At 39.3% G+C, this 23,118-nt stretch overlaps 1 protein-coding gene across 1 annotated transcript; it reads right to left on the bottom strand.

Annotated features, from left to right (window-relative positions):
- Positions 1 to 1,485: 1,485 nt before the first annotated feature.
- Positions 1,486 to 16,618, bottom strand: LETMD1 (LETM1 domain containing 1). The gene is made up of 9 exons (XM_015820634.1): positions 16,473 to 16,618; positions 14,126 to 14,277; positions 12,102 to 12,217; positions 9,417 to 9,499; positions 7,590 to 7,776; positions 6,335 to 6,436; positions 5,279 to 5,431; positions 4,432 to 4,528; positions 1,486 to 1,630 (listed from the first exon to the last, which is right to left on the bottom strand). Exons 1-9 carry the CDS (start codon positions 16,616 to 16,618, stop codon positions 1,557 to 1,559), a joined length of 1,110 nt encoding a protein of 369 aa, XP_015676120.1. The 3' UTR covers positions 1,486 to 1,556.
- Positions 16,619 to 23,118: the final 6,500 nt, after the last annotated feature.

Below are 23,118 nucleotides of genomic sequence, written 5' to 3' on the forward strand. Positions count from 1 at the left end.
AGTAAGGTGTACACAACAAAGACTTGGGTCATGATCTTAGTGGTCATTGGTTACTTTATAGGGGAAAACATGAATAGCTTTAGTGCAGGGGTAGGCAACCTTGGCTCTTGTATGACTCGTGGACTTCAACTCCCAGAATTCCTGAGCCAGCATGGCTCAGCTTGGAAACCTCTCCCTTTCCCTCAGCGTGGTTGGCTCAGGAATTCTGGGAGTTGAAGTCCATGAGTCATAAAAGAGCCAAGGTTGCCTATTCCTGCTTTAGTGACTCCAGTAATTTATTACTCAAGCTCGGGGAGTCATAATAGTGATATGTTAATAGAATGACTTCAAGACTCCACAATTAAAAGATCAATCATTTTTTACTGTTAGCCATCTTGCCATCTTTAATGGTAAACATTTATTTTTCAAGTAAAATACACGTAATATACAAATTTCTCACACATTTTATGATTAGCTCAAATAGAGACTTCCTCAGCTTACACATTCCATCCAGAATACCAGCTTCTGGTATACAACATACAGTCTTTTTTTTTTATCCTCTCCTTCCCATCCCATCCCCAAAAGGATTTTTCAAGTCTGCTACGCTTCATAATTAAAAAAAAACAAAACCCTGCAATCTTATGGCCCCTGAGAGACCACAGAAGATTGAGTCTTCCCTTTTGATAGGGGTGAACGGTGCTCTCTCAGCTGTGCCCTCCCAGTCTTTTGCTGCCTTGGGCCTTTACCACTAAGTCCTACAAAATCAGCATCAAAAAAGGAGAAAAAGGATATGTATGTGTCTGTGGGGTGTGGGTAATACAGCCAGATGGAGAGAGGCTTCAATACTGGCCTCTTTAACATTTCCATCCTATTCCCTCTTAACAATTGCAACTGGAGAGAAATACAGTCCCTGGAACATTTTAAGAAAAAAGGGATGGAAGAAACAAAACATTAAGACATGTATGTGAATCTCCTCCCCTTCAGCTGGCAAGACTGAAATCATAGAAAGTGGTAATAGTGTACATTTAGCAAATAAGCTGCATTGTGTTCTGCAGAATGTGTATTCTGCAACTATTCATTCTTTTTTATATTTGCACCGCTTCCTGGCTAATATGAAACAAACTTCATTGTAGCCATTTGAAGGAGTAGATGTGTCTCTCCAGCAGAAGAGTTTGCCTCAAGCATTAGCTACAAGACTTTGGACTGACAAGTCTGAACAACCCTGCATTATACTCTGACAACCCAAGATAGGGGCCTGTGAGGTCATAACTGAACCAGGCTTAAATGCAAAGTTGGTGAAATATACCGCAGAGGTATTTTGTTGTGCTAGCTTAGCAATTGTCTTCTCTCAAAATTCCCCAAAAAGTGGGGTAATTTTATTCATTTTTCCATGTTTCTTCTAGTGTCACCTCTACACTAACAAATTCACTGGAGTTTCTTCTGCTGGATTCTTGCCTTCCCACCCACCCACCCCTTTTTTTTTTGAGTCAGTGAGAAGAAAATGTATTCCCCTTTCTGGTTCAGCCAAAAGTCAATATACAGCATATATTCAATAATCCAGAAGGGGTTGTTTCCGGTTAGCTCTTAGAGGAAGGTGTGAAGTTGGTAGAAAGTAAAACCATCGCATGTGCCAAGAGCGAAGTCTCAGAATCTGAAAAAATAATAGCTTTCTATTGCACTGGATTATATTCATAAACATTTTAACACTGTTAATTTTGATTGCAAACAGCTGTTCTGACATAGAAATAGGAAGGAGACAACCTCAGTTTAGAATGACCCCTTCTGGAAGATTAGGAAGAACAAGACTTATCTGCTTCATTTACTGCATCCTCAATAAATCTGAGAAAGCCCATTTTAAACATAAATTATTTTGGTTCAGAAGGTTAAACACAATTTTGCTATGTTTTTACACTTAAGAACTTCACTATTTTTACTGCCAGCACACTCATCTTTCCTGGTAGTACAGTCTTAAGAATTTTTCTATTTACAACAATCTTCTCTGTGCCCCCCCCCCCCCATCCTTGCAATGCATCAGTCCATTTGTTTCTATTAACTTTTATTTGTAGCGGCATCACAACTTCTGACATGACAAATTCCCACCACAATTTGATACTCATTACATAGAGAAATGGCCCATGTTGCCCCAAAGTAGTATATTTGAATTAGTTAAAACTTTTGTGGGGATCAGCTACAGTTGAGTTTTTTCTTCATGATACTGGTATACTGCTTTGCACTATTTCAGTTAGATGCCTTTCACAGTTAAATTATTTACATCTATTTTTTTAAAAAGGCTTAACCACTTTATACCTCCCTGAACAAGAATGTGGACTGTGTATTTCAAGAAATAAAATGTGACAAGTTTTTATCCTCTGCATAACCAAGCCTACAGAAGTATTAGTTGTGTATTTTTCAGCCAAACTTTATTTTTTGTGTTGTATACTCCTCTCCTTTAACAACTTTTAAGAGTGTAAATGACTGGAATTCTTCTCTTTTTTGAGTTTGTATTGCCACACAAAGTATCACATATCCAAAAACATAGGGTCAAACTGGCAATTGAACATATAATGAGTTTCCTTTTTTAAAAAATCACTATTATAAGATTAAATAAGACATGAAGAAAAATGGAGATCAGGGACAAATGATCAGAGAACATATTAATGAGATAGGAGGGTATAAAAGACACCAAAATAAGCTAAGTTCTCCTTAACTGGGTTCTTCACTTGGGATTTTGATCTTTGAAGACTTTAATCTGGTCAGAAGCCTTAGATTTTATTAAGAATGGAAACAGAGATTTTCATTTTGTGTCATTTATTAAACTAAAGCAGAAGAGCACTCAAAAGTGCAGGATATCACCTAGCCCGAGTTAAATGTTATAATGATCCATCTTAAATACTATGCACACAAAATTGAAACAGTTAAATGGAGACTAGATGAGATAAAGCATTCCAAGAACTCCGCTGACAATATATATGGATACAAATAGTCCTCAAACTTACAACCATTCAGTTATGATTTGAAGTTATGACAGCACTGAAAAGTGATTGATGACCAGTTTTCACACGACCGTTGCAGCATCCCCAGTCAGATGATCAAAATTCAGGCACTTGACAACTGTGCTTGACAGCTGCATGTGATCACCATTTGTAACCTCCCCCACAGCTTCTGACAAGCAAAGTCAATGGGGGAAGCCAGATTCGTTTAATGGCCGCATGACTCACTTAACAATTGCAGTGATTTGCTTAACAACGATGGCCAAAAAGGTCACAAAACAGGGCACAACTCAACTTTCTTGCTTAGCAACAGAAATTTTGGGCTCCATTGTGATTGTAAGTCGAGGACTACCTGCATTACTTATATATTTCTGGATTGTTAGGAGAAACCCCATTTTCCACCACAATTTTCCAACCTCTTTCAGAGTTGCTTGTTTAATGTCTGACATTTACCACTGCAGAGAATTTCCTTGACTGGAACTCCAGAAAATTAAGGTTTTTCATCCCAGTAATACCAAGCTAATATCCCAAAGAAATTCTCTTCTGCTGTGTGGTATACAATACAATACTACTTATCTGACTTTCCGAATCCCAAGTTTTTTCTATAGGTAATCCTTGATTAAAAACCACTAATTCAGCATCAGAGTTACAACAGCACTGAAATGAGTCAGCTTACGACCAGTCAGTATTCTGGCTGCCCCAGCACTCTCTGTGCCGTGTCACTGTAAACTGAGCGCTCGGCAACCGTCTTGCATTAATGATGGTTGCAGCATCATGGGCACATGATCGTTTGCAACCCTTCCCTGTGGCTTTCCACAAGCAAAGGCAATGAAGAAGCCGGCAGGGAAGACTGCGTGTTGCTGGGGTAAGTCTCCTCCATTCAGCAGCAGCCAGCTGCAGTGGGTTGGCACTGTGCTGGCCCCCTGTGTACACACCTCCACGTGGCAGCAGCCACTTTTGTCACCCACACAACCTTTCCCAGCTGCCGCTTAGCTGTCCGCTGGCCTGCTTATGAGCTATGTGCGACTTGCAACTTCCTGCCGGCTTCCCCACTGACTGGTTGCTGGAAACCAGCGAGAAGTCCTTGCTTAACGATGGCAACAGGGTTGCCAGGATTGCCTTTGCTAAGCAATGCGGTCACATGACATTGCTTTATGACATCACTTAGTGATGGAAATTCCAATCTCAAATATCATTGAGGACTACATGTATTATGTATCTCACTGTGGTATGGCTTATGATCAGTACAGTTTGTGACACTAACTCAGCAATAATAGTTTTAATTATTAAGAGATTCTACTTTAATATTCTTGATTTATCTATGGTTAGCTCCTTTTTTAGGTTTTATTTCCACAGACACCTAGTTAGGCAGGGAGGGGTGTGTGTGTGCATTCTGATGGGAGAAATTTTCCAGAATAGTTGTTAATACTAATCCTCCTTCCAATAGTTCAGCCAATCTTACCTCTTAGTGAACAGGAGAGCGATAGCCACTGGTTCAACCAGACCCTACAATCATCTGGATCAAGATGAACGGAATTCAAGCCACGGGTATAGCACGCCTGCAAAAATCAGAGGGACCCCTTGGAATGCAGCAAGATGCTTTCATTTTACAAAGAATCACTGAATCCAAGACACGGCCGTGTTGGTGTTCCATTAGTCGATGCCCTGCTTTGACATACAATGCTCTAGATCAGAGGCATATAGCCCTCAACTTGCATACAGCCCCAAATGGAGCTTGGCCTTTGGAATTTTACTGATATTTTTGACAGGCTAAAAATCAGTACACTTAGGGCCATTGGGAGAAGAAGCTAATCCCTCTTAATGTTGTCTATATGCCTAGAGAATCTCTCAGCTGCAAAGATGGATAGGGAGACATACCCCTCCATTCTTCCCAGCATTCCTGCACAACTAAAAGCAAGGTAAGATAGTGTCCACAATATGCTAAACTAATTTATACCTGGTTTGTTGAATAAGCCATCACATTATAGGTCAGGGGTAGGCAACCTTGGCTCTTTTATGACTCGTGGACTTCAACTCCCAGGATTCCTGAGCCAGCATGGCTCAGCTTGGAAACCTCTCCCTTTCCCCTCAGCATGGCTGGCTCAGGAATTCTGGGAGTTGAAGTCCACGAGTCATAAAAGAGCCACGGTTGCCTACCCCTGTTATAGGTCATAGAAAGTCTATATTGGCTTTGAGACTGGTAACTTTCACTATTTACTCATTTGTAACGTGCCCAGTGCTTGTGAGGATTAAGGCAGCAGATGAATAGTAATTAGTCCCCAGTTAACTGCAAACCCCAATCATCTTACCGCTTGCAGTTCTTCTTCAGTCAGCTGGCTTACTCCTAGTTTCACCATTGCTTGGTCCAGATAATGCAGCTCAGAGAGATGGCTCCTCAAGCGATTTCTCAGGAAGAAAGACGGCAGGCGAGGCGTCAGGAACAAAACACGACTGAGAACTTTCTGAGGAAAACAAGGCAAAGATAGCATTAAAACACACAAGGGCTTTCAGATCAAAATGTTTTACCATTGAGTCTCCATTTCTGAAAAAAAATTAGCCTGTGGACAAGGCAGTAAGGATGAACAATGGTGGCAGATGCAATCACATCCTCACTTAAATCCAAGCCATTACTGAATATGGGAGTTTTAAGATTTTTTTAAGTGGGGAGAGATTTAATTTTCTGGTTTTTCAAGGCTTTCAGCTAAAGCATGTGAGCAGAAAGAGCAAATGGTAGTAACAGATTCATCATAAATTAGGCTTTTAAGCAGTTACCAGTTTCATTCCTTTTTTTAATTATAATTTTATTAAACTTATAAAAATATACAAGTGAAAATAAAGATAGTAGTAGGAAAATGGGAAAGGGGAGGAAGAGAGAGAGAAAAGTGGGAGAAAGGGAAAGAAGCAAAAAGAAAAAAAAGCAATAACTTCCAACTCTTTCCAGGGCAGTAGAATAAAAACATTACAGCCTCTACTAGCCATTACTTTAACAAGAAACTTATCTAATTAGCAAATCCCAAAGTCAAAGTTTCATTTTTTTTTTCTGTCTCAAACACAAGATTTAAAAGCGGTTTCCAAGGATATACAAAGTTGGATGTTTTCTTTGATTAAATACCAATAGCAATAGCACTTATATATCACTTCATAGTGCTTTACAGCCCTAAGAAGTTTACAGAGTTAGCATATTGCCCCCAACAATATGGATCCTCATTTTACTGACCTTGGAAAGATGGAAGGCTGAGTTAACCTTGAGCCGGTCAGGATCGAACTCCCGACAGTGAGCAATGAGTTAGCCTGCAATACTGCATTTTAACCACTGCGTCACCAAGGCTCTTAAAGCTTAATTTCATTCCTTAAAAGGCACCTACCACATGCTGAACCGTGAGCTGTTGGATACCAAAGGGATGCCCCACAAATAAAGTCCTCACAGCTTTAAGTTCTGTTACATCTGGATGAAATCCTTCCTGAACCTTGGAGATTAAGAAACAGAAAAGCAATTTTTCCAAGTATAAAGTAGGATCTGATCCTGTGCACAACTAAACCAACTACCACAAGTGTTCACGCCTCTTCCCACCAGGCTCTTCTTTACCATTTAACCAAATTCTGCTTCATTGCATCAGAAAATGTGAATATTAAAGTCTTCCCAACCCACCTTGGTTGGTACCTCCTTACAATTGCAGCATGTAAAACTAGATGCTATCAGAATATGTTTATTTGTTTCTTTCCAGTATAATGTATGCTGACATTATTTTCCTAAAGCATTATGAGTGCATCTACACAGTGTCTTTTCAACAGTGTCAAATCACTAAATAACTGAAACATTCTTACGCTTTTGCCTACATGAGCTGAAGTATATAGGATTGTCTGTCCACTTGGCCACAGACTCACCTGCATGCATATTAATGGAAAAATGTATCTTGTATAAGAGCAATTTCTAGAAGTGTTTCCTTATGCTTTAGAAAAGATGCAGGGAAGTGATTCTCCAGTTTTGTTCACATGTTGTACAAGATGTGGCCTACTTGTTCCTAGTTTAGCACAATCTCTGAACCCAACTATTGCAAGAGTGTACAGGTAGTCCTCAATTACAATTGTTTAGTGACTGCTTTACGTTACAACGGCACTGAAGCAACTGACTTTTCACACAACCATTGCAGAATCCCCACATTCTCATGATCAAAATCCAGACATCTGGCAACTGGTATGCACTTATGACACGTGCATTATCCCAGGGTCGTGTGATCACCGTTTGTAACTTTCCCAGCCAGCTTCCAACAAGCAACGTCAATGGGGGAAAACAGATTTTCTTAAATGACAGGATTCACTTAGCAACTGTGGCAAAACGATAACAGAATGAGGCAAAACTCACTTAACAGCCTCACTTAGCAATGGAAATATTGGCCTCAATTGCCGTAAGTTGAGGACTACCTGGATTGCAATATAAAATAAAGTAGCAATTTAGTAAAACATAATTAAGCAAACAGTGGCTTAGTATATGTGAACTATGCTGTGGCAAGAAAAAGAATTAAATACAAAAAAGCAAAAGTTTTTTTTTTAAAGAGAATAACACTTTAAAATATCCAGGATTGCTTCTTTGTCGATGGAAATTTTTGGAGAGAGAGGTACCTTTTCGCAGAGATAGAGCATCCGTTGGCGAAGCTGAGGATCATCTAGGAAGTGAGATAGATGTGTTAGTCCATCAATCACTTCAGTATATGCCTCCCTCCTCATATTGTGGTAAGTGTTCAGAAACTCAGCTTGTTGTTTAGGAGTCCAGAAGTGGCGTATTAAGAGCTGTCTTGGGAATAAATACCTTGGGAAGGAGAAATTGTTTGGAAGAAGTGACTTACTTCTAAACCAAGACAACCAACAAATACAAATTTAGGAGTACGTGCATTATACATTTACAATCAAATTTAGGCCAAGGAAACCCAAATGTTGTATCAAGAAATGGATTTTACAGCTTCCACCCATAGTGTAAGCTTTTATTTGAAAATTTTCACTAAGGGGATAAAAAAACAGCAGTCTTGCAGCTGTAACCATGGCCCTGACAACTCGAAATCCTGTGGAACTCTTCTTTTGGAAATTTAACCAGGTCTTGCTTGCCCATTTTTAAGTTATCTTCATAGGACTGCTGAAAACCTACTTAAGAAAAAGAACATGATAACTTATTTTGTCAACATATCCGATAAGGCTTCTTCTATCATATAGGATCCGATCTGGCAATACAAATAACCTTCCGAGATCTGGTTCCTCAGTCTTGGAGAAAAGCTACTTGGAAAATTCCAGCCTTTGGAATTCTCTTCCCAGATGCCATAATTTAGGTGCCAGGGCAGATTTACCTTGATAATTCCATTGATAGCAAATGTGATTCTTATTTGTCTCTTGTTCTGTTTTGTAGTTTTACTACTGCTTGTTTTCCAATGCATTTCTTTTAATATTGTTTGTAAGCCATCCTGCACTCATGAAGAAGGTTTAATAAATACAATATATACAAAATATATTGTAGGCAATATATTCCATATTCTATGCTGAGCAGTCACAGGCTTTATCGGTAGACAGAGTGGCCTTTAATCATATTTTAATCTAAACCTGCTATAGCTAATCATCTTCATGTCCTGTTTCCTTTTCTGAAAAGAAAACCTACAATGTTTTGCAAGGCTAAGCTGCCCTGCCATCCAGCCATACTGAGCTGGTAAAAGTGAGAACAAATTCACCCTATTCATGCTTCTTTTATCTAACATCTCCAAAATGATTTTTAGAAAAACAATTATGAAAGTCAAGGGCCTTCTCTGGCCAACAAGGCAGGAGAATTACCTATTGAGATATGGGTTTTGCCCATACCTTCTCCTCCCCCTTAAACATCTTCCAATCTTTAAAAAAATATGAGCATTTCAAAGCATTTAGCAATTATGTCAAAAGACAGGAGAGAGGGCAAAAAGGCTGTATTCCAAATTACTCTCCGGAAATGCTACAAAACATATGACTATTATTTGTAGTCTTAGCATCAGGGTATATGTGAGCACATGGGATTGTAACTCGCTATGTGCCCAGGCTGAAAATACTTAAGTCTGAACATTTTTATGATTTTTAAAATGTGTTCTTCTACAATTTATTTTTGAAGCTGCTAAAATATAAGCTAACTAACAACCCTATTGCATAAATCAGGAATTCTGCATGTAAACGCTGATGAGAAAAAAAATCCATTCCTGTTGCCTGCCAAAATTTCTAGGCATACTTAATATAAAAATAAATATCTATTTGTGTGAAGCTCGTGCCCATGTAATTTTCTTGACAACCACACGGAAATGGTTGACTTCTGGAATCTTGTTTCAACTTCCCATTCTAGATTTTAGCCCTAGAATTTTGTTTTTGTTTTTGGAAATCTCTAATCCCAGTCCTAATTTTCCCAGTTAATGTTAAGGATCTAGGTGGAGACAAGATTCTACTTACATAAGCAAAAGAACGAAATAGTTGGCGAAGGGTGGAAGAGAGAGAATCCCAACAGGAATGGCTTTAATAAGATCTCTGCGAAACTAGAGGAACAATGCATAGTTACCATTATTATTAATTGCTAGAGACCCCCTTAACAATGCAGGAAACCAGCTATTACAATTGGTCATTATTGGCTGTTTAGCCTTTTAAGTTACTGTAATTCATTTACAAACTTCTATTTTATACGCCCTCTTATAGTTGCTAGTTACAATACTGATATTAAATTAGTTTACCTCTAGATTTTAGTGATAGTGATTCTATAATTTGTGATGGCTACTTTAATTTAACTTCATAAATTCTACAATTTTACCCAACTTCTCTCTTTTATATTCACTTTTGTCTTTCAAAGCATACTCTTAGTGGTCATCCTACCATGATTTTATAGTTTGTGCTAGTGATCTAAATTTTAGTCAATTCTTTTAGCATACAAGTCAGGGGTCCCTAAACTCTTCAGCTCATTGATCGCCGAAGTTTCAGATAGTTCATCGATCCCCAAACATTTATTATAAGAAAATAATTTAGTACTATAGTACTATGAATAGCAACAACAGAGACAACTCAAGCCCACTTTCACTGGCAGGTGACCTTCCAACCTTGAGTAACAATGTCTTTCCATTAGCCAAATAACTTTCAGGAGTAGGAATGGCATGGAACACTACACAGGCCTCAAAAAATTGACTTTTCATCATTTATTGATTACCTATTGACCCGAGTTATTTACAGACCTCCTTTTGATCCCCAGCTATTTATTAAACCTCTGGCAGTTCCAGAAGCCCTTGGGGAGAGATCAATTATGACCATGTTAAACAGCCCTGAGTTAGACTACTAAAACAATGGGATGGCTATAATTTTATTCTTGAATGTTATATTATGCTGATTGATGACTGAAATAAAGAGAATACTTATTTCTATTGCATAGTTGTTAGCGGTGCTATACTCAAATGTGAAAGTACTATAAGTAGGATAAAGAAAAGATGAAAGTACTGAGATTGGACTTTTGGGGGAGGCGTGGCAAACTGAAGATGACTGATGACTAAGGAGTAGACCAGTTCTTTGGAATATCTCCAGAAAAGGAGAGGATGGGAGACACCCACATGTGCTCTGGATAGTTGCCCCTCACAAGCAGATTGCAAGACAGTGGCCTTCTGCAGGTTTCAGCCCTGGGAGATGAAGTGATTAGGCCAGGGATAGGCAACCTTGGCTCTTTTATGGATGGCTCAGGAATTCTGGGAGTTGAAGTCCACAAGTCATAAAAGTCCACAAGTCATAAAAGAGCCAAGGTTGCCTACCCCTGGAGCGGAGTCATTTAAAGGATACTAAGTTCTCAAGTCTCACTTTCTAATCCTTTTCAGAAAATATCTATTAACCAACTTAAAGCTGTTAGAGACTACTATATATAACTACTGTCCATGGCATATAATTATTATTATAAATCATGATTAATTTAACCAAGATTAAAAAGCCATAATTGTTTGGATTCACGCAATACAGGATGCCCATAGCAATTGGGACTGGAATCTCAATTGTTGAGCAATGAGGATGTTAAGTGAGATGCTCACATGACTGTTTCACTCAATGACCACAATCCTGGCATTCCCAGTATGGTCATTAAGCATCACCGGGATGTTATCATGGATTGTTAAGCAAATGGAGTGGAAAAAAAGCTCCCCCCTGAGGTCAACTCCTCCCCCCCCCCCATTCACACATAAGTGCAAACAGATTGCCAAGCATCCAGATGCTATAATGTGACATAATGGGTGTGGGGGGGTGTTGCACATTTTATGACAGATGGAACTGCTTTACAGGCCATAAAGCATTTTTTTTCCAAAGTCATTGTAATCCAAAGTCATTAAACAACTGGTTAAGTCAAGGAATATCTGTATTCTAAATTATAACCAGAACATTCCAGGTTGCCCTAATATAAATTTTCTGCTCCACCACTTATAGTCTGAATGATGGTTAGGACATATGGTAGGCTGGATTTTCACTGGGTGCATTGTGTGAACTTAAGTCACTGCGGTTTTAAGATGTGGTTTATGCCTGATGGTTACGCCAGTAATCTAGGTCAGCCCTGAGGCTGTATGTCATGAGTTCCATGCCCTAATTTCAAAATTCTGTGCAAAAATCAGTCCAGACCTCTGATAAGAACAGTCAGTTGTTTTCCTCCAGCCAACAGCTTTGGAAAAATGTAAGACTGTGTCAGAAAATAACTGTCAGGCTTTATATCTGGTTTAACTCTAGCCCCATCTGCTGCTTGCTTTATCCCTAATCACAAGACAGACTCCAAATTATTGCCGAATGAATGGAGCCTCAGAAAGGAAAAACAATACTAATTTCTGATCATTTCAAAAGAGGATCATCTATAAAACAACACTATATCAAACTAAAGCAAACAGATTTCCAGCACAGATATATTTCTCATTACCTCACGTAGATCATTTTTGTTAAAATCCTTGAACATACAAGCAAAGAAGTGTACTAGATATGTACTATGAAAGATAATTCCTCATGTACGAATATTGTTGTGGAAGTGCAGGAACTACTGTAAATACTGCCTAAAATTAACCTGTCAACTCCAACATCTAGTGCAATTTAAGCTTTAGAAAGTCAACAGGAAAAAGAGAACATGGAATACAAACCTACCTGTCTTAGTCTCTCCATTTCCCTGTATGGAAGTTGATGGAACTGGATGTTTTTATTTGACATATCTGCCTTTATTTTTCTTATTTCTTTTGCTTCTGAAAAGAAAACCTGTAAGCCTGAACAGAATATATAATTATTTTCAGATTTCACTTCCACTTTCATGTTGTGTTTTTCATATATTTATTTTAATCTGAAAATATCACCATTCATTCCTCTCTAGAAAAAAATGTTACAGTTCCTTGTCTCAAAGGTGCTTTTTCAAAAGGCAGATGGACTGTTTTTTCATTGAGGGAGAAGAAGAAAACACTTTTGCAGCATCAAGAAAATTCATAAGTTGGAAGCTTCTTGGATAAGAAGCAAAATATCTTCTTTTTCTTCCTCAAGGAAAAAAACAGTTCAGTTGCCTTTTGAAAAAGCACTTTTGAGACCACTATGACTTGGATGACTGAGAATCTCCACAGACATACAGTTCCTTGTGTTTATTGATTTCAGGGCCTATTTTGACTTTCTTGTTCAATTTCTAAAAAATCTTGGCCATCTAATTGTTTCCCTCCTGATTTAATAATATTAGGGCATGCCATAGAAATGCAGTATTGTAGCGTTGATAATAGTCTTCATAGTATAAGCTTATTCAGCCCTGTTGTAAGGTATACTATACTAGTGACATGACTATACATATCACTATTGTCTTAGAAGGAATGAGAGAAAACTGTTGAGAAATCAGGAGCCATACAGCTATGCTTGCTATTCTTCTTATATGTATTCTTTCAGCTCAAGGCCTCTTTCATTCCTTGTCATTCTGCAAAATCTACTGCTTTCATAAAAGAAATTTTATACACACACATACACACACAAATACAGTTTCATTCAGAATGTCAACATATTGCTCACATATTCATCTCTTCCTCCTCAGATCAGATTCTAGACTAATTCAGATTTAATAAAAAAACACATCTTTATTAAAAAGAACAAACTGTTGGAAGCCTTAAGTTCACTTTTTCGTTCTCCTCTATTTCCCTCTTCCTCTAGGACAGTGGTGGCGAACCTATGGCACGGGTGCCAGAGGCGGCACTCAGAGCCCTCTCTGTGGGCACGCACACCGTCGCCCCAGTCCTAGGCCTTCAGCTGGGTTTTATAAAACCTTTTCGCTTCAGGCCTCCGCCTCTGTGTGAAAAAAAAAAAAAGGTTTAATCAATCAGTCAATTTCTACTTCTCGCAGGGAAAAAAAAGATCTTGCAAAGTTGGAATTGATTGAACTATTTAGTCCCACCCAGTCTGCCATTACCACTGCAGCCACACCCACCCAATGGGCCACACCCAGTCAATGGGCCACACCCACCCGGCACCCGAGGATGCATAAGTGGGTTTGGGGTTGCAATTTGGGCACTTGATCTCTAAAAGGTTCGCCATCACTGCTCTAGGAATTAACAATTACCTAGGACTTCTGAGCTTAAAGATGTTCCTGAGAACATGTCAGGATCAAATTGTAGTTTCAAATAAGATTCTTGAGCATTATAATGAATTGTTCCATTCAAATTGGAAGGAGGCATTTTTAGCACTTTCCTTGTAAATCTAAAAGAACTGGGAAGGGGAACAACAAGCATGAGAATCTTTCATTATACCGGAATTGGGTACATTTATCTGGAATGCTGCATATATAATCAATTATAATTAATATAAGCACTTGTTTCCCAAACTTCAGTTTAGCATACAGAATAGTATGCAGAAACACTCCATTTTTATTTTGAAATGGTTGTTTTACATACAAAAAGCTATTTCAATTAAGTTTTGAGATTGTTCAAAAAAAAGCTTAAAAGAGAGCTATCTTATTATTAAATTTATTTGCAGCCCATCTCGTTTTAAAGCAATTCTGTTTGACACACTTCCATCAGTGCAATTCATTTGAAATCTGAAACAGGATACCTTCAATTTAAAACATTTTGCATACTACAAAAATTAAGACATATGTTCCTGGGTTGCCTTTTCGCTGAAATTATAAACTATATTTTTAAATGAAAACCCACCTTTTAAAAATGTTGAATACAGCTGATAGAAACGTGGGAATCTCCTTTCCAAATATCTTTCATACTTCTGATTCAGGTATTTGATTTTTGAAACCAAAGCAGAGGTAAGCTTGTTTGAGTTTGCTTTTGAAGAAAAACGGCATACTGGAAGTCTGAAAGGACATCCAAGTTCAGCACTTGTATTGTCATGTATCTCTTTTATGCCGTTTAGCTCACACAGAAACAACTTTAATATTGTAGTTATAGCAGACTAATGGAGAACAACTATCTCTGACTGATGTTTCAAACAGTCCAGCTTAAAATTAATATTTTATGCCCACAGTGAAAAAAAGGTTGGAACACATTTTCATGGAACTCATAATTATAAGTGGAGTACCTAGTTTTATTTACCCAAGATGTCTAGCCTTTATTTTGAACACATCCAGCAAAAGGGAGCCCACTTGCCCTCTAAGAATTGGTTCCACTGTTGAATAGCAATTATCGTCAGAAAGCAGAATCTTCCTTCCTCTAACTCAGGGGTGTTAAATTGGTGGCCCTTGAGCTAGATGCGTCATGCGCAGGCCATGCCCACCCCAGTTCCACAAGGGCAAAAAACATCGCGCTACGTCACATGACGCGATCGCGTTTGACACCTTTGCTCTAACTTAAACCCATTCGGTATATTGTACAGGTAGTCCTCGATTTAATGATAATCAAGCCCAAGATTTCTGTTGTTAAGCGAGACATTTGTTAAGTGAGTTTTACGACCTTCTTGTCATTAAGTGAGTCAGTGCAGTTGATGTTAGTAACCTGGTTGATAAGTGAATCTGGCTTCCCCATTGACTTTGCTTGTCAGAAGGTCGCCAAAGGGGATCACCTGACCCTGGGACACAGCAACGGTCCTAAATACGAGCCAGTTGCCAAGCGTCTGAATTTTGATCCCACGTTCAATTTAATTTGATTTTAGAACAGAAATTTGTGTATATTTATCGTGGTTTTTATTATCGCCTGTTCACCGCCCTGAGTCCCGTAAGGGAGATAGGGCGGTATATAAATTCAATAAATAATAATAATAATGAGGATGCTGCAAAGGTCCTAACTGAAAAACGGTCCCGTCACATTTTTTTTCTGTGCCGTTGTAAGTTTGAACAGTCACTAAAAGGAACTGCTGCAAGTCGAGGACTACCTGTACTTTGGAATCGAAGACCTCCTCCATTCAAACACCCAAAGGATGCGATGGGCTGCCGCCTTAAGCCATCTTTCCTCCAGGGCTGCCCATGCACAGCTCCTAGCTCCTCTCTGCATAGTTCTGTCCGGATCACTCTTCGCTGCCTTCCTCTGAGCCTCTGCCTTCTTCCTCGAATCCTTTTTTTTATTATTATTATTAAATTTTTATTAATTTTTCATTTAAAAACAAAAACATAGATCTTTTATCACAATATCAACCAAAAGAAATAACACTAATCAATACATTCAGGGAAGTGTCCGGTGTCCCCCTCCCGCACCGCCCTCTTCCACTTACCACACCTTCCTCCTCCCAACCTACCACCACTCCTCCTTCCTCCCTCTTTCCTACTACCTCCCTTCCTCACTCAACCACCCATCTTGTGCAGTTGGGGCACCACCGGACACCTCCTTAAAAAATCATACATATAAATCTAGAACACAAACCTACCCCTTTCCCCCCTCCTCCCCCCTCCAGGACTTCCCAAAGCTAATCTAGGAAATAAACACACAATAATCCAATTCTATTCAAAACTACTCATTATTACTACACACTAGTATAAACTTACTGTGACTCTAAAATAACATTAAAATACATACAATTTTTTTTAAAAAATATATCAATATTTGATATACATATTTTTGTTCAGAATTTTTAATCAAAAGCTACATAATAATTTTTCAATTCATACTTTCTCTGAATATAATCTATCCATCTTCTCCACATTGAGTTAATTTTCTCCTGAGAATGGTCCTTCAGGTACGCGGATATTTTTGCCATCTCTGCCTTCCTCGAATCCTTAAAAGGATAATCGGGGCCAGAATTTTCTCGAGGTGGATGGAGATTAATCGATACGGAGCAGAACCATTTCAGCCACCGTCCCTGGCTGAGAACTTAAGCGGGCTACTTTTGCGGGCGGAGGGGGAGCGGCAGTCAAAGTGCTGCATCTTCCCTCGCCTCCAGCACGAAGGGGGCCGGGGCACGCAGCTCCCCGTTGCATGGAAGTCCGGGAAGAGACACGGACTTCCCTACAAGGAAGGGAATATGCAGACGGCGGCTGCCGCCATGCCTCTCTCTCTCGCTCTCTCTGGCAGAGCGGGAGGCTCCAAGAAGCCGGCGTGCCTCCCAAGCCCAGATTCTCACCTCTGGGCCGGCCACCGGGGAGGTTCCGGTGGGCGTGAAGCCCGGTGAAGGGAAGCAGCGGGTACAGGAGGTCGGCGAAGTCCTAAACGCAAGCCGCCGCCGCCGCAGCAACGCCGGCCAGACAGCAGCAGCAACAGCAGCGCCATGCCCGCCGAAAGAGGCGAAGGGCGCACGCGCGCTCAGCTGTCAGGCGGCTCACGTGACAACCCCGGGCGGAAGAAGCGGCTACGGAAAGAGAAAGGAACCAATACCCTTCGTCACGAACACGTGAGGCCAAGACGCAACCGAGAACGTCGCCTCTTCTCTCTCTCTCTCTCTCTCTACCCACCCACCCCGTCTCGTTTGTTTTCTACGAAAGTACAGTAGGTGAAATATAGAGTGGTCAGTTCCTCCAAGGAAGGAAGCAAGCAAGCAAGCAAGCAAGCAAAGAAGGAGGAAGTTGAAATGAAAAAGGTGGCAGCAGGACCGGAAGACAATCGTAGCATTAATTCTTTTCTAATTAATTAATCAATCGTTTTTTACTACATAAAAAATAGCCACAAAGATATCCATGCACAAGATACGTAGGGGAAGAAGACAAGGATATTACTACCGGTATGGACTAGAGAGCATATATAATGACTTCAGAATGTCTCCATTAACTTTGATTACTCTGACAACATCTGAATTTTGCTATCCACAGGATAACTTTCCACAATCATGTTCAAAGTAACAATCTACATCTGTGAAATTTGCTTCTCCATACCACTATTACAAATGCTGCATGTCATTTCTGCATTTCTCACCAGTGTCTCCATATCATCCAAGGCCTAAAATTAGGCTTAAAAGGATTAGGATAATCTATCTCATCTAAGGATTATTTTTTTGGGGAGGGGGATTGGTTGATAGCTCTTAACTAGATCCAAAGATACTTTGGGAGGGACAGGGATCTTATTGTTACCACTACTTCATTTATTGGGTGTAGACTTAGCTTGCAAAAAACATGGATTAATGATGTAAAATGACTGTTAGAGGTTCTTAACAAGCCAAGCCAGGGAAGGAACCAAACATATAATGGGAGGCCCAAAGAGATCCGAATATCTTACCTAATTTCTCACAAGTGAAACTATGGAACTGTCTGAAATTATGCTATTATTATACATGGATGATAGATTCCTTGGGCTGATTTCAACACCAGCACAAATTTGAACTATTTCATTCATAGAGAACTTCATAAATTGTTTACCAGATTGATCAGATGGGATCTGGGTGCTACGCAGAGCCACTGAAGGGTATCTGCCCAAGGATTCCTTTGGACTGTTGTCTGCAGTTGAGGGAAGAGGGGGAAGGGAAATCCAACATTTCTTCTCTCTAATAGCTGCTGCACAGATCTCATGGTGAATCCCCCATTATGCTTTGTCTTTGCCCCTGGACCTACATCATAGTTGTTCAAATCTTGGCCCCTATATTTCTTGGAACCATTATATGAGCCCAGATATAATATGGACTCCAAAGTAGGGCAAAGTTAGATCTTGCTTAGGAGCTACTATATTAAATGCCAGATATGTATCAATATTCTGCATTTCAACATGGTCACTGAAAAACTGAACAGTCAAATTGCAGAGAACTGCAGAGAACATTGTTCAGAACTACTTGGAATCAAATAGAATCTCTCAGTCTCTGTGGCGGACCTATTTGATGTCGTCCTTGCTCTTGACGAGAATATGCTTCAGAGATCCAAATCTCACCAAATAGTGCTAAGTCCATGATAATAGTATCATTTCTGGGTCCACTGTATGTTGGTCATTTGCATTCAAGACAAAAGCCAAATTCAGGATATGACCTGTCATCTGGGAAAGTTATGAATATATCTTTTGAAACCCTTGGAAGCCGTGACATTATGAGGTGCACCCATTTAAACAGTTAACATGAATGTTGGTGCCTCTCCAAGACCAAATCCTTGGGGATGTGACCCATCACACTTATATCAGGCATTTGGCAGGATGGTTAATATGTCAACACAAAACAGAATAACAGAATTGGAAGGGACCTTAGAGGTCATCTAGTCCAACCCCCTGCTTGAGCAGGAGACCCTATACCATTTCAGACAAATAGCTGTCCAGTCTCTTCTTGAAAGCCTCCAGTGTTGGTGCACCCACAATTTGTGAAAGCAAGCCGTTCCATTGGTTGATTATTCTCACCATTAGGAAATTTCTCCTAGGTTGCTTCTCTCCTTGATTAATTTCCATCCATTGTTTCTTGTTTTTGCCTTCAGGTGTTTTGGAAAATAGGTTGACCCCCTCTTCTTTGTGGCAGCCCCTCAAGTGAATCAAACTTAAATCATTCTCAGCTGTTCCAGTATTAAAATTGTATTTTCTTTCTTATTCTGACACCATTCAAGGGCAGTTTCTAGCATGTAAAATCTGTTCCTCTCTGTCACCTGTTACCTTGGAAAGAAATCAGGTGAATGATAATGATTGGGGACAAGGACAATAAAAATAAGATATAGAATCCATCTTCATTTGATTGTTCAGAACAAAGAAACATATTTTATACATAGTGAAGCCCATGATTTTGACCAGAGGGAGGGAGGTGTGATGGTATTCTGCAATTCTGCACATTCCTCAAGGGCCTACAAAGAGCACATTACTATAATCCAACCGTAGATTGCCAACACACAAGTCATGGCATGTTCAGCACCTGCTATCTCCCAAGACGTCTATCCTATTCTTTATGGCAAAAATGGTTGCACTAAACCTAGTTAAATTAATCTAAATTGCAGGCTCAAATAATAAAATTCTGCAGCCTTTAGTCTGCTCCCTCATGGAGCACAAACCCATGCTGATGTAAGGGTATATAGGAAGTCCTTGACTTAAAATCATTTAATCACCATTTGAAGTTATAACGGCACTGGAAAAAGTGACTTAAGACTGTTTTTCACTCTTGTGACCGTTGCAGCTTTGCCGTGGTCAAATGATCAAAACTTGAACACTCAGCCACCGGTACGTATTTATGACCGCTGCTGTGTCCCGGGATCATGTGATCACCTTTTGCGATCTTCTGACAAGCAAAGTCAGTGGGGAAGCCAGATTCACTTAACAACCATTTTGTTAACTTAACAATGGAAGTGATCCACTTAATAACTGTGGCAAGAGAGGTTGTAAAACGGGGTAAAACTCACTTAACAACTGTCTTGCTTAGCAACAGAAATGTTGGGGTCATTTGTAATCATAAATCGAGGACTACCTATTTTTTTTCACTTTATAAAAAACAAATTGATTCTGGCCATAAGGAAAAAAAGATCCAAAATTAACATTAACATATATTTATCAAGCCAATTCAAAGTGTCTAAGATCTCTTCATCAAGTAAGATGTTGTTACAAAAGGAAGATACGTGTAATGATGGTGGAATGCCTCAGGAATACCTTCTATAGTTTCATGACTTTGCTGCAATCTCAAGAATTGCTGAGTCAAAGAAAGTCTGAAGAAAAATCTTACTTCCCTGTTTCGGTGTTCCCTCTTTTCTAATAGTAATTTTTAGCTTAGCTATAAAAAAAAATCGCAATCTCACTAGTTTATATAACAAATGAGCTAACATCAGCATGAAAAAGAAATATTGCAGTTTAAGGTTCAATTCAAAGATACTGCTACTCCTAAGGACTTTACTTCATTTATTTCTTGGTAACATTTCCACCCTAATTTAGTATAGTTAATTTCTGATTCAACTGTGCTGTGCAAATCAAGGCCGTTATATTGATTCAGTCAATAAGAATTCAGTTAACCATTACAGCATGGTCTACCAACACAGTTTTTGATTGGGACTTCCGTGTTTGTTTTATTCTTTTATGCGGACCCTCAGCTTCGTGTTTCACACCATTGGAAAGAGTTCAATCCAAATTTATTAGAGCAATTCTCCAGATGGTGCATTGTGTCTCAAATGCATTTCTGCACCTTGGAGACAGGATTCATAAAAGTCAAAACAAGAATCTGTATAGCTTCTTTAAATATTAAATCTATCTAATAACTTAATAACTTATAGATTAACTTATAGGAGATTGCAGAATCTCCAGATGCCATTGTTTATTACATGTCAGTGGAATATATCCAAACTTTAATAGGACTGTATTAACTACCGGTAGTGATGAAGCATTTTATTTTGCTGGTTAACAGTTAATAGGGCCGGCCTATTGTAACTTTGAACAGTCACTAAATGAACAGTTGTAAGTCAAGGACTACCTGTACACAGTTGAACAAAATGGCTACTACTCTACGCTATCAAAATCTTCTGTTTTATAAAGGACACAACCATTTTTTTCCTGGTCAGAAACAACATTGCAATTGTACATACCGTACCACTGAAGTAAATGACTGCCTTTCACGTGAAGGCTGAGTTTTCCCCATCTCACAAAATAGCTAATGGGTTTGCTATTAGGGCACCATGTTGCTGAAGTTAAGTAGACCTTAGAATGGTCATCAGACACAACATACAAATGTATCCCAATTAATTCCTTGGGTGAGAAAGAGGACCACGTAACCAAAGCAAAATACCAGGGAACAGTCAAAACTACAAAGATGGGATTGGGAAGTGAAGGCTTGGAATGAGGTAAGAATTAAAATAAAATGCCAGAAATAACACATAAGAGTTTTTTGTGCATCACAAGAGAAAGTTAAGGAAGCCGAATGGTTGCAGAAATTTGTGAGATGGAGATGGGCAACAAGGAGGAGGCTAAACTACTTAATCCCTATTTTGTATCTGTCTTTGCACAAAAGGAAAAATGGCCCAATCTGTCAGACGCTACATCATAGGGTGTTAGAAATAAAATGCAGATCGAAAGAGGCGAGGAATTGGTAAGGGAACACCTTGCTGCTTTATATTTCTGAAATTGGATGGATGTTAAAGGAACTGGAAATGTGATCTCAGAACCTGATTGTAATCTTTGAGAACTCCTAGAGTAAAGAGGAAGTAGTGGCAAAAAAGAATTTAATCAGTAACTGGGATTCCAGTTCCTAGCACTCGGGAGAAGAAAAATGTTATTGAGCTTGTATAGTCCACCCACTTCTCAAGTTTTGTTCTACTTATTAGGGCAAACATGCTTCTATGGGGATTCTGAAGAAAACATTTTCAGGCTCCTTCGTTCTTCATTAAAGTAGTTTGATTTGTTGAAATCGGGGGGAAAAGATGCTTTTTTTAAAAGGATTTCATTCATTAAAGTTAAAATGATTCCTAAAAGGCTCAACACCTTTTTCAGACATGCACAGAAGTTGGAAGAAAGTTTAAGTGCAAAACCTTGACACAGTGTTATAGTGATGAACACATGCAGAACAGAGGTGAAGGATCCTCCTGGTCAGGGATTCCAAGGGGGTTGCACTGTATAGTATTTACAGTATCCTATTACGTATGTTTGCAAATATAAGTCCTCTCCCATATGTACACATGTATACTATTTTATAAGGATATGCATAAGACATGATTAAGTATAAAACTGAGGTGATGTGCAGTTAGAATAGTTGTGCTTGGGATACCATATCTGAAAATAGGTGGAGGCTAGGTAAGATCAGATAACCTTTATTGTAATTTTTTTTTACTGTGAGCTCACTGGCACACATTAAAAATGAAATTCTGTTGCCTGCTCTCAAAAGAAAGTAACACATAACACACATATAACATGCTAAACACATATACACACACATTAATCACTGCACATTTTGAATACACAGCTGAGATGCTGTATGGAACAAAATTGTGACTGAATCTGGATGTTCTGCTTTGGATACCACGGAGCCTTTTCCCAGAAGGTAACAAGGAAAACAGGTCATGAAGAGGATGCGTAGCGTCCCAGGTGATACTGCGGACCCTACTCAAGCATTGCTTATATGCCATGTCCCGGATAGACGGAAGTGAACTACCAATATTCTTTTCTGCCATCCTCACCACTCTCTGCACTGCCTTCCTGTCTGAAGCAGTACTGCTTCCAAACCAGACAGTAATGCAATGATATGTAAAGCAAGGAAATTTTGTTTCTCTTTGCTGCCATCGACTTGATGTCCAGATTTCTGCAATCCTGAGGGACCATTTGACTCTCAAACGGTAGTTTCTGCAGCTGCCTATCCTATACAATCTGGCAGGGTCACATTTCCTGGTCCCATCAGTTAAACAATGGCATTTGATGGAACCCAGGAAGTGGCCTTGTCTGTACTCTAGAATGAGGTCTCCCCAGAGATTCCTATGGTTCCCCATCCTAAACTTAATTCAAATGAGCCATTAAAACCTATCTTGTCCCCCAGATTTGTGCCTGTGAGAATTCTATGTTATTTTTCTGGATGTCTGTTTTTTGCATTGTTTGCATTTATATTGCTTTAAATGTTTATTGTATACTACCAGGGAGTCAGGCACCCTATAATTTATAGTTCTGCCTGCATATGACACATGTGCAAACAGACACTTCACTATTCTCTGATAGGTTATAGTCTTGTGGAAAACGAAAGAACTCTTACGAATTCCGGAGGGGTTAGCAGAGAAGTTTAATTGCGCAAGGTCCAGAGCATATTAGAGATAGGCAATTCTGAACGAGGAGGGCGTGATTAGACTTCAGTTTTTATACTACCCTCCTTAAAGAACAAAGGACTACACATTGAAATACACACTGTGATACATTAGGAACATTTC

The sequence above is a fragment of the Protobothrops mucrosquamatus genome, unplaced genomic scaffold (genome assembly GCF_001527695.2).
Source record: "Protobothrops mucrosquamatus isolate PMUCROS unplaced genomic scaffold, P.Mucros_1.0 scaffold_155, whole genome shotgun sequence".
Lineage (NCBI taxonomy): Eukaryota > Metazoa > Chordata > Lepidosauria > Squamata > Viperidae > Protobothrops > Protobothrops mucrosquamatus.

Coding starts and splice junctions, on each gene's coding strand:
- LETMD1 (XM_015820634.1), bottom strand. CDS start 16,618: ATGGCGCTGCTGTTGCTGCTGCTGTCTGGCCGGCGTTGCTGCGGCGGC. Junction 4,529..5,278: donor CTGAAGAAGAACTGCAAGCG/GTAAGATGATTG, acceptor TGATTTTTGCAG/GCGTGCTATACCCGTGGCTT. Junction 1,631..4,431: donor GCTCTCCTGTTCACTAAGAG/GTAAGATTGGCT, acceptor TTATTTTTTCAG/ATTCTGAGACTTCGCTCTTG.